At 42.2% G+C, this 12,227-nt stretch overlaps 1 protein-coding gene across 9 annotated transcripts in view; it reads right to left on the bottom strand.

Annotated features, from left to right (window-relative positions):
* Positions 1 to 349: 349 nt before the first annotated feature.
* The window catches only part of DOCK10 (dedicator of cytokinesis 10), a 167,705-nt gene continuing 155,827 nt past the window's right edge, over positions 350 to 12,227 (bottom strand). For 6 of the 9 annotated variants that reach the window (XM_075507323.1, XM_075507326.1, XM_075507327.1 and 3 more), the window contains 6 exons: positions 8,974 to 9,120; positions 8,250 to 8,460; positions 5,835 to 6,025; positions 5,060 to 5,160; positions 4,703 to 4,841; positions 351 to 1,032 (listed from right to left, as the gene is read on the bottom strand). In XM_075507323.1, coding sequence (XP_075363438.1) covers positions 913 to 1,032; positions 4,703 to 4,841; positions 5,060 to 5,160; positions 5,835 to 6,025; positions 8,250 to 8,460; positions 8,974 to 9,120 — 909 coding nt within the window. In that variant the 3' untranslated portion in view covers positions 351 to 912. Of the gene's footprint in view, positions 1,033 to 2,697; positions 2,774 to 4,702; positions 4,842 to 5,059; positions 5,161 to 5,834; positions 6,026 to 8,249; positions 8,461 to 8,973; positions 9,121 to 12,227 lie in introns of all 9 variants that reach the window. The other 3 variants (XM_075507329.1, XM_075507324.1, XM_075507331.1) reach the window with 2 other exon arrangements.

The raw sequence follows: 12,227 nt of genomic DNA, 5'->3' as shown, positions 1-12,227 counted from the left end.
GCACAGGGTTTCCCAACAGGCCCCGGGCAAAATCTGGGACTACAAACTTCAAAGGAAGAACAGAGCTTCCTTGGCCTCAAGCAGGAGGACCACACCGAGCCCCTGTTTCCCAGGGTGGTCTCAGTCTGGGGCCACGGAGAGAACCTGAAGCCATGTTCTGCAGATGGTCATAAATGTCCCTATCAGCAACCGCAACACAATGGACAGCCGGGATGCAGGGGACATCCTGATCTCCACTGCTCTAGAAAGTGCTGACATGGGAATGAACCAATGCACAGACCTTCAAAGAGAAAATTTTATGGACGCTTTTATACACATACACAAATATTTTAATATAATGGTAACTGAATTGTTATCCATATTCTTACTACAGTCATAATTAACTAAAAAGATATTTTTTAAATTTTGTAAAAATGATGTATTTTACACATCTTCTATTTACAATTGCAATATACTTAAATGTTATAAAACATCCACTCTGACCATTAAAATATATGTATACTAGGACTTAGTATTAGATATATTATAATTTATAGCAAATTTAGGGGTTGCTGTGTACCTATCTGTTCAATGGGAATTTCATAATCAGCCTGGCTTAATAAAGGCTGCTCAAAACCAAAAATTGAGAACAAAAAAAGATAGGGAATGTGCAAATATTGGGGCAGGCAAAAAAAAAAAAAAAAATCAAGCTTGCCATTTTAAAAAATAACACTGTGAAAACTTCCAATAAATTAAAATCATAACTTCATAACCCACAAATCCTTTTCCTGGCATTGTCCGTGATCAAACTAATTTTCAGTACTATTAATCTAAAAGGAAAAAAAAAAAACCCAAACAACAAGCCCCCCCCCCCCCCCCCCCCCCCCCCGACACCCCAGGTCTTCCCAAGGCCTCGTGTTCCCCATGCCACAGTCAAGCATCAGGGTTTGCCGGGGTGGTTGCTGCTGGCACAGACGAGCTGGCTCTGTTGATGACCCGTGAATAAGTGCGCTCCATTCCTTGCTGTTTTGCTGAGTCCTCCTTGTATGCAATCTTCTCATAAAAAAGAAAAGAAAAAAATATGCAACAGTGAGAGAGATCTGAACAGTTTGGTGTCTGGAGTGTTCACTGTCTAACCAAGGATTTCCCATTTTTTATTTATTACACAATGATGCTAAAGATCTGACAGAGGAAAAGGACACTGGCCCGGGGACCCAGAAGTGACCAGAGGCTGCAGCGAGAGGGAGGATGTCCTCTGAGCTGGGGGCATAAATGGGGCTGGGCTGGAGTCACTGGCTTCTGCCAAGCGGTGCTTCATGGGGTTCCCTGAACTATGTTTCTCTAACAACTCTCATACAAACACAACTGAGAATCACCTACGTTTTATAAACTCAGCAGGCAGACACCTGCACTAGCACCTACTGACTGTGGTACAGACCGGCCCCAGCTCTGCCCACACAGTCATTTGGGGCATGCAGCATCCCCTCCGAGCTTCACACACATGGTGGCTGAAAAAATATGGCCATTAGGCAGGGTTTGGACCAATTGCTGGGCTGAGGCTATAGGCAGAGCTGCACTCTTGGGGAGGAGCAGTGGCAAAATCTTGCTCAGCCCTGTCCTACGTATAGGCTTTAGCAAGAAGAAAGATTTTTTTTTTTTCTGAAGAAGTTCTTTTTAGCCTTGGTAACAGCTATTTTTCCTACTTGCTTCTATAAATACAGACTGAAAACCTGCCTTCTTCCATGGAGCACTACGTTGAAGTATGCACAGCAGAGACATGGGCCATCCCCACTGACCACGCAGCTGTCAGCGGTAGAAGAGAAACCTCTCCCCTTCACAAAGCTCCAGGCATAATCTTAAGCCATCAACTCCCAGTTATCCCTGGGCTGCAGGTCAACCACACCACATTTACTACTTGGGCAGACATGACCACGCTGCCTCCACGTACAGCTTTAGTGCCTGCGCCAGCAACTCGGGCAGCTCTGGGAAGGAGCTGCTCCCATGTCGTGGGCTGGAGGAAGAGCACCAGGACTCAGGCACTCCCTGGCAGCGCCCGGCAAAGGCAGGGAAGCTGCAAGGAGAGCGGGGCAGCATGGTGGAGCACGGGCAGGCTGCGGCACACGCTGTCTGCCCAGACTGCCGACTTCACCCAGCCGTGGCTCAAATCCAATGCCCTCCCCAGGGGCGTCAGAAGCAGAGAGCTTGGGGCAGCTGCCTTTGCACTGGGCTGTACCAGCCCTTCTGAACCGCGCACATCAGGACTTGCACGCTCTCCACTGCACCCCAGTGTGGCCTCAGCCTGCGTCCCAGTGTAGGGTCACGAGCAGTGTGGTGGGCAGGGCTGTGAGAAGGGGACCACACTCATGGGACAAGGGGGGCTTGGCTTAAATGGTACCTTTCTATGCCATTTGTCCCTAGCCCTTCCATCCGGCCACTTTTGCTACTGCTAGCACATGCCTTTGCATTAGGAGGCTCTTGTCAAGCTGCCCCACTGACCTCCCCTAGTTCACGACTAGGATCCTAAAGAACATGCGTCTCCACACTGCTCATTGACAACAAAACATCACACCTATACCTTTTCTTTTTTTCTTTTTTAACTCCCTGAGCAAGGGAGTCATTAGACATGAAACTAAACAAACATACCAAGTAGAAAAACCAGCAAGTGAGGAAAGCACATGACATTAAAAGAAAAAATAGATGTAAGAAAAATGAACATACCACTTTTGGCTATAGTATTGAGGGAAATGTTAGACAGGGAAGAGGAGAAGCTGTATAAGCAAGGACCATGACAGAGCTGTCAGAAAAGAAAAACAAAACAAAACAAAGAGAAAAACATATGGTGATGAAAGAGTCACTGTCAGTGGGTGCGCAAACAAAACCCTCTTGAACACGACAATGGGAAAGATAGCAAATCTTTCTGGTGTAAAGCACACAGCACAGTTACAACAGAGCCTCAAGCTTTCCAACTGTGAGATAAATGTTTCAGCCACAATTTACAGCATGTGATTTCTCTGAGGCAATACCCTGCTCAAAAGGAGGGAGTTCATGCATTCATTGCAAGAGGAGTAGAGTTTTCCCAAAAAGCCACGCTGCCTGGAAAACTGGGCTATCACTTATAAGGCTGCCCCACAGGGCTGCAAGTGGGAGACTGGTTTTCAGTGTGGACTTTCCAATTCAGATGATTTTGGTTAAACAGATGGCGATTTTGACTTTTGCTGGATGAACTCTTAACTTTACATATTAACATTGTTATGTACAAGTAATTTTGTATTATTTAGTCTTTTCATGTACATGAAGAAGACTCAGAGCTCACTGACATAAATACAGGTGTGAGTATTTAATAGAACTCACTAAATTCTTTATGAATGCTGAAACTCATGGGCTGCTGATGCTTCATTTAAGTTGACCATACATTTTACAGTCTTGTGGGGAACAGTAGTTTACACAAGACACGTGGTACTGCCTATGCACATAGACTGGATGGCCAAAATAACTTCCACGGGAGAGGCATGAACACTGAGTAACAAATGATACCCTTAATACTTACATACTTAATATAACAAACAGTAATAAATATTAGTTATGATAAAATTACTGGAATGCTTGAGGTTCACAAATCTTTATACACCTAAACAGGAAGGGAGAACAGAACAGCAACCACCACTGAGCTCGACCCCACACCTGGCATACACCAAGCCTTCAAAGCAATTACACAGCTTTACACCCTGTGAAAAACTAGCTCGATTCCCCAGTAAGAATAACAATGGGCCAACAATTCCGATAACTCCTTATTCTCTTCACATGTGAAGACAAATAATAGAGCATCATCTAATGGGATGCCAATTAGACACTTCTGTGAGATGCCATCACTGATACCAATGGTTAAACAAAGTAGGTCTGTACACAAACAGTGCTTATGTGTGCTAAAGGCACCTGGAAATGCAGTTCAACTGCTAGAGGGTAAGTATTTCTCAGGTGCAAGCTAAGGTGGCTCACACACAAGCATGCAGAGAAATAATTAAGCATGATTTAATTTGCACTTTAGTATGCAGAATCATTCAATATTTAAATTAAAACAGAAAACATAATAAAAAACATCTGCATAGACACAGCAATAGAATAGCTGCAAGTGTGCACTGAAGTCCAGTTCAGTATTTTGGGATGCATTTCATATAATGTAGCCATGCACGCTTATCCTTCTGAAGCTGCTAATAGCTGAAACAGAGTTTTAACATGGCATGTATTTTGACAGTGTACTTAAATATAAAAAAATAAAAAAGAAATAACTCTTGCTCTGAAAGCTGAATACAAATAGAAACTATAAAGAGATCTCCTCCAGTTATAAGCTAGGTCTTAAAAGCAATTTACTGTTTTAATTAAATACATCACAGCTGCAGCATAAAACAAGCAAAGCATAAAACACTAGTTTAACTGATTATCTTTCTACGCCTCTAGACCTCAGTCTGCATTTAGCCTCATGAACATTCAACTTTTCAATATGTAGCAAGACAGGTAAGAATACAAATCTTTGTTGATCAATAAGATTCATTATATATAATACAGCTGGATTAAAAAAAAAAAAAAAAAAGAGTAAACTGTTTTCTCAGTGACTGTTGCACTGCCAGGTTTTACTTCTACTATTTTGCTCTACAGCTTCATTTGTCATTAGAAGACACAATTAGCCACCCTCATTCAGCCCAATCAGCAAAACAGATGATCTAACCTGTTCATTCATAACTGCAGACAGCTCGCTGAGCATATCCTTATAATGAGACTTCATCTCTCCCTGATATTCAAATTGGTCCTCCTTAATAAGGCGTTCGTTGACATCAAGAGCATGTCCACATGCTTCTGCAAATTGCCTACAAGCACAAAACCACAAAGAGCAACCATACAAATTTTGTAGTAATAAAAAATATCTATCTATACATATACATACACTACATTCTTGGGAATGAGTTGTAAGATAGGGTAAATGCAGATGTAAATCAGCCTAGTCCAATTCCGCCTGATTTCATGTCACACCTACTCATGCTATTCATACTATGCAGAGGGTGGAAAGTCTAAACTTAATGTTTACCTGAAGATCTCCTTCAGAAGCTTAACTTGATTATCAGGATATCTCTTAGCATTTGTCTCTTCAAGAAAAGCTCGAGCATAGGCCATTGGTCCAGCATTTACCTGGAGGAAAAATACACAGCTTACGTGCAGAGAACAAGTAGTTTATTGTCATTTTCTCTTGTGTTCCAAGGCCTGGGGACTGGCCTCAGGCAACCAAGCCTGTGTGAAGAGCATCACTCCTCTTGTCACCGAATGAAACCTGAAGAGTTTTACTGAGGAACAGGGAGCTGGTCAGCCTCACACAAACTACAGATCTCTGCTGGCCTTTGAAAGTCCTTGGCTAGTTAACCATCTAGAAAGCTATACGTTTGAAGACATTTTAATGAGGGCACCAGAAATACATGTGCCTCGCACCAATCCCAACTTTCCTCAACAGGAAATGACAAAACTAATCCTAACAAAACTCCCTTTAAAGTATCTGCATGCTTGGCTGTGTGATGGGCTGCATTCTCAAGTGACACGTGATGGTCTTGTTAGAAAGGTCTTAACATTTATTTACAGAAGATTTGACTGAAATAGTTATATTTGCACATAAATCCAGCAGTCATCAACATCAGTGGAAAACTTTCCATTCCCTTACATTTTTAGAGGGGGCTCCAACAGCATTGGAATACAAGATATGATCAGAAATATAAAATCGACAAAATGTGTCTGGAATGATGAAAATCAGAATAAAAATTTAGGTAGATGCATTAAAAAAAAAGAAAAAAGAAAAAAAGGCAAATTGTCATTACCTTGACACTGACACTTCCTTGGAGTTTGAGCTGCAGTCGGATCATGTCCACTTCTTCCATTGTGCAAAGCTGATTGAGCTCTGAGACTTTTTTAGACATCTCATCAATTGCTACTTCGATAGGGTTCAGCTCTGTGCTGGTTTGGCTTATGACTTGAATACGCTTCTTCACATAGGGAAACAAGTGACTGGCTGCTCAAAAGCAAGAAATGTATCAGAGAAACTCACCCAAGAAGGGAGCATTTAAGAAAGCAAAACAATTATGTCAAAGTATGAACTCTTGACTTTGCCAATCTCTTTATCAATCTATACAAATTAAGTTTTAATCACCAAATGAATGAAGGTGACACAGCAGGTGCAAATTGAATTTTGATGTACCTGGCACTGGGAGAGCATTCCCTTTTGAATTCACCACTGTTTGCTACCGAGCTCTGTCACATCCATGTGGCAAAAAGCTCTCACCACTCAGACTTTAGAATCCACAAATTTCTTCTTCTGAGTTAAAGCACCAACTGATAAGCCTGTACCGAACTTCAAACAGCTCAAAACATCCCATCAAACGTGGTTCAAGTTAGAGGTGGGAGCCTCTAGTTCAGCTGAATTGGGTACTGCTCACCCACAAATGAACTACTATTAAAACATCATCCTTAAATAAGTAAGGAGTTACTTTTAGTATTCAACCTAAATACTGCTATGGGAGCTGACAGAGGAACTATTCATTGTTAAAACCCCTTCCTTCCAGTCAAGGCCTTCTCACGGATCTCAGGGAGTCTGGCAAAGGTACAGTTATGGCACATTAAGTCTGATCTAAGCTAAGAATCTTTTCCCAGGTGCCCTACACACTTTGGAAGGCCTCCCAGACCCTGTGTATGCCCTCCTTTAGTGAGTATCTGCTGTGCATCAGCTCAGACCTAAATGAACTCCAGCTTACAGGGTGGCTGACTCCTCGGAGAGCAGGAAACCCAGGGCTTCCAGTCTGGGAAGCACGAGTCACACCCAGGCATGGCAGAGAGCCAGTGATCCACAGACAGCAGCCAGACTGCACTTGTCCTCTGCACAACGCAGGCAGCAGGCTCTGGAGCAGAGATGCTGAGTGGGTACCGTTCCAGCCACCCAGTACCTCTGCCCAAGAACAATTAACTTCCACTGCTCCTCCAGTCATACCGGTAAGCCTTGCTTTCTTCTCAAACATCTTTTTACGGGGGAAAAAATAAGATGTTTCCTTTAGAGAAAAGCACTGAGGTGAGGCAGGTGCCAGAGGGAAAAGCAGGGGAGAAGAGAAGGTCATCAAATTCCCACCTAACACCAAAGATGGAGCCAGGCTGAGAGCGGTGGGAGCTGACGACAGCATGTAATAACCTAAGGAAAATGTTCTGCTGGAAGAACAACCCTCTCTGTTTTTGCCAGACATACCATAACAGCTGCACTTTCAAGTCAGTGAAACTACCTGCTTCAATACAGATCTCAAAACACCTACTGCTAACCTAAGCACTTAAAAACCCCACACACAAGCTGCTACTGCTTTCTTCTTCTTACAAGGAAAGCTGTATCAGGTAACAGGATGCCCCGAGACATCAGTGCCTCTTTCCTGATTTGCCAGAACAAAACTTTTAGGTGACTACGCCTGTACTGTAACCAGCTTTCTTCACTTTGCCCTTTGGGGGAAGGAGATGCACTGAAGTCGGTGGGGAACTGGATTTTCTGTCACTTGGAAGCCTTTGCTGTGAACATCAGTCTCTCTGCTCACGGCTGCCCATGAGAACACCGCCTCCATCTCAGACAGTTTCTCATACTCCCAGCCAAAATTCAGGTAGGTCAAGTTTCAGTAGTAGTTTCATAAAGGATGCCTCTTTAAAAGAGAGATTTCAGTCATGATAAGGAACTAAACATTTTCTGTTTAATATGACTCAGTAAGAACAGACGTATCTAGTGCTCCTAACATTCCTGTCTTAAAACGGTGATTGTGCCCAGTGAAATGAAATCTTAATTCTCACTTTTAAAAATTCTATATAACGTATCTTACTCCCATTTTGAACAAAAATTTGTATCTGCTAAGTTTTACTCTTCCTGGCAGAATAGGCACCCTACTTTGCTGCTTCTTTGACTTGTTTATTATTAAAAGAACAGTGGTTCTGAGTGCTAAGCTGCCTTCAGCAGAACCACTCCCAAATTACATCATTGCAAGAACAGTTAAGATGTCAATAATAAGGAAAAATAAGACAGCTGATGACTCCACAAATGAAAATAACTTTCCCCAGGATGGTCAGCAGGATTGTAAGAAAGCACGTACTTCGCCAATAGACGCACTGAAAAGATTACTTCCACTGACTGCAGAAAACCTGGCACATGAAACGCACTGCTGGGCTTAACTGGCAAAGGTGAGATGGGAGGGGGGAAGCAGCCTGAGCAAACGTACTTGTCAGGATTGTGCGCCTCTTGCACTGCTCTTCTACACCTCCATGCTTTTTTCCTGAGAGTGTGAAAGGTGTTTCAAACACAAAACGGTTGATGTTGTGATGCATTTCGAAGTCGGTCTTTCGATCTTCGACTTCTTTCTCTTCAAAGAAAGGTGTGACATACGTCACCTGGATATATGCATATTTTGGATCCAGGTCTTTGGGGTTGACCTGTGTAACAGTGGCAAACATAATAAAATTCTGTTAAGTGTGATGAGCTTCCAAGGCATCCATTATATTTCCCATGCTTTTATCTATCATAGCAATACCGATTAAAACTGAGACTTCCAAATGTAATATTCAGACCACAGATTAATACAAAGATATTTCACCAAGAGGCCCCTAAGAACAGTAGGACTTTTGAATATAGCCATTGGCAAAAGTGGATGAAAGCTAAATGAGAGAAAACAATCAGCTTCTGCATTGCAGTAAACATCTGCATGCTCTATGCAGACATATGCTGGAATATGCTCTTTTCCCACTGACTGTGATGCCCTGCTATGACATTGTCATTTCCATACAGCACCTGCCACACTATAAGGTGAGCATCTTTTTTTGGTTGTAAAACTAGGTCATAGTAGTTTACACATACACTTAGTTCACATTCATTCAAAACACAGCTCTCAGAACATGAACCGTGCACTTACTTCTCCCCCTTGTGCAAGAACCGCACATCTTTCGTACCTTGTTGGAATCCTGGATGATCTTCACGTTATCTATTCCAAACTTGTCTGCATAAAGTTTCATCAGCCTTTGAGAGATCTCAGACAAGCCAGTTAATTTGGGTTCTTTATAGATATACTCTTTACCTTCCTCTTCTTCAAAAAAACCCTGTTTGGAAGGAAATGGAAGGATACAGTGAACACAACAGGCAGGGCAAAGCCTAAACAAGGTGCTTACATCAGGAATCAAGGTTGCCTGTATACCCACCAGAGCCTCCAGTATGCCATTTCCAGCACCTAAGTTAAAAGCTTACCTCTCTCCACTCCTAGCAGACACATACCTAGAGGTCTGCATTTATACTGGTCTGGTATCTCCGAAGTTACCCAGGAAATAACTCATACACATTTATTCATGTAAGAGACCTAGCTGTTTAAAGAGTTGAAGTGCTTTCTTGAGAACGCTGATCTGTGTATGATGAAAAAACCCTAATGAATTAAAAATTGGACATTGAAAATTCTTTAAATTTTAATCATTTGGTTAAATTAACTATTTCAGAAGCACTAGGCTAACAGAACGTGAGTGTAACAGCTGTTTGCTGGATGCCCAGCCCAGCTGCGGTGCGTGCAGCATGCCACCTCCAGCACATCCTATCTGGGAGCTACGTGTGCAGGCAAAGGCTGGGCACTGCGCAGGGCGCTGCTGCCCACAGCGATGTGCGGGGCCATTGCGTGGGGAGGACCTGTGAACCAGTCTGCATCTGTTCAGGGCAGCTGAAGAGGAACTCTGGTGGCATCTTGAAAGGCCATATGGAATTGCAGCATTTTCAGAGACAATTAGTAAATTATTTACATTTGAAAAGGAAAAAAAAAAAAAGACACACAGACTGTGCTCCTTTGCAAAAAAGCTCAGCCTTATTAAGGTCATTTACTTATTACACTGGATGGACTTGGCAGAGCTTTAATAAAAGGCTCCATTGAAGAGCTGAACAGGAACCTGTCAGGCTTCAGAAGAAATGCCGACCGCAGAAAATTAACACAGCATTGCATCACGTGCAGGTGAGACAGTCAACTGCTAGACGATGAACATGTACATCAACATCTGGGAGAAGCTCCCCCAGCTGAGCAGAAAGCAGCAGGTGCCTCATTAACAAGGGCTGGATTTATCCCAACACCACGAGCAGCACCAGCCCTCCTCCTAGGATTTCATATGCTGCTGATGAAATCTGGCATTGTTAACCACTGCAGCTGTACCCAAAGTCTCCTCCTTTCACCTTAACACAAAGTGACCCAGAGGAAAATACCTGAAGCTGCAGGGATAAAGGGGAAAGGAAGACAGCATTAATGATGTCAGACCCAAGGCCCTTTAAACTTAACACGATGTGGCTTGGACAGCTAATTCTACAATATGCCTAGGCAAACTGCCATCTGTTGAAAATAAGAGAAGCACAAATGAATGAAGTCAAGAGATACCTCCAAAATCTCTTTGGAAGGTACTCATGCAAAATCCAGCCTTTTCATGTTGACGCCTCTTTCAACTTTGGCCACTAAAATTATAGGCTAGGCAAATCTTCACAAAAAAACCCATAGAATTAAAATAAATTAGCTGTAAATTTCAATATTTGTTTAGGAAAAAAACCCTAAGCCTTATTTCAATAGGGATTAAGAAATATGAGCATCTCTGCATTCTCCTTCAGTGAGGACAAGGGGCAATAAAACTGTCTTTCAATTTGGCAAGTGCCAACAGCAACATGGGCAGTACTGGAAACCAATGACTAATAGCAGCAACAGCAGCTTGTCTGATAGTATCTTAATCAGTCTCACAGTGACCTTCTAACATTGCACAATTTTTAACAATATTATCAATTAAACTCCACAGGCATATGAGGAACTTCACAGGTAATTAGAGGACAAATCCAGAGCTCAAAAGCTGACACCCTATAAATATTTACTGAGCTGGGCAGGCAATTGACTTTCTATTGATTTCACTGAGAAAAAATCTGCAGGATCATAACCTGGTTTCTGATCTTGTTTCCACTGAAGCAAAACTGCTTTATGTGGGAAAACCTCATTAGTCTTATGCAACCATACTCAAACACGCTACTCAGATTGCTTCTGTCAAAAAGCATCTGTTTTCTGTTACTCTTCAATGTTTTCAACAAAACCCTTCATGTTTTCCAAATTAATCACATAGCAAACTAGAATATAGTTTATAGTTTATCAGTTTAACACTGATTCTGTATATGTTTGCACGCTGGAACACAGTGTTTATATGTAAGTGCCAAAACTCCGTGCTGATGCTGCATGGCACACTAAGATGATACCTGTATTAATGGTTTTGCTTAAAAAAAACATACCTGAAAACAAACAACTAACAGATTTAGTCTTGTCTCTAATGCAAGAGATATCATTTAAGTACATATTCCCTACAATATTTCAGCTGACAAGTGACAAGCAGAAGTTAATTGTGAGCTATAAATAATCGTGTCTGCCATATGCTATATGTCTGGCAAAGACTACTGAAATACTTTTTAGGAGCCAAATATCCTCCAATATCAGGATTTTAAAATATTAAGCAGCCGAGGTCACATTATCAATGCATATCCCTAGATTATTTTCATACTGGTTGGTTTTGCCCTGCAAGAACAATGCAGCCTTACAGATGAAAATTATTTCGGAGCAGCCGAATGTAATGGAAGGGAGACGACCTCCTGGACAGTAGGTTATTGGTTTCCACTGAGCTCTGATGTGCTGAGAGTCAAATTGTGACCCAGGATTATCACCGTGGGAGTGCTGAAAAGGCCCTTCTTCCTCCCTGTACGCCCTCAGTCACAGCCCTTAGAACTTACAGTAAATCTGACTCTTCTCTGCCCTTTGCTAAAAGAATACACACCATCCTTGCAGCTGATATGCCAAGGTAAAGCCTTCTGCTTTACCTGCCAAGAATTAGCATTTAATGGATCCTTCCCTGTTTGTATCAAGTGAGCATCACCTCCTATGGTAAGTGAGCACATCGCACTTTTTGGTAAGGAAGCTACAGCTGTTTTATCACATTTGGAAAATGGGACACATCTTCTGATCTTCAGACGTAAACCTCCAGTCAGCTTACCACTATGAAAACCTGCCCTCCAACTTCTACGGCTTCTTGCACGGATAGGAGAACAAAACCTCAGCTCTACCTTTACCTAACACTGCTCTGAAAGCAAGTCTTGAATGTCTTTGCTTATCAGCACAACATGAGTTTTCAGCTATTCAACATATTTAACAGCTTTTTTTTTT

The sequence above is a fragment of the Mycteria americana genome, chromosome 7, assembly GCF_035582795.1.
Source record: "Mycteria americana isolate JAX WOST 10 ecotype Jacksonville Zoo and Gardens chromosome 7, USCA_MyAme_1.0, whole genome shotgun sequence".
Taxonomy (NCBI): domain Eukaryota; kingdom Metazoa; phylum Chordata; class Aves; order Ciconiiformes; family Ciconiidae; genus Mycteria; species Mycteria americana.
The sequence above is the reverse complement of the archived record's forward strand: the minus strand, read 5'-3'. Positions and strand labels throughout refer to the sequence as shown.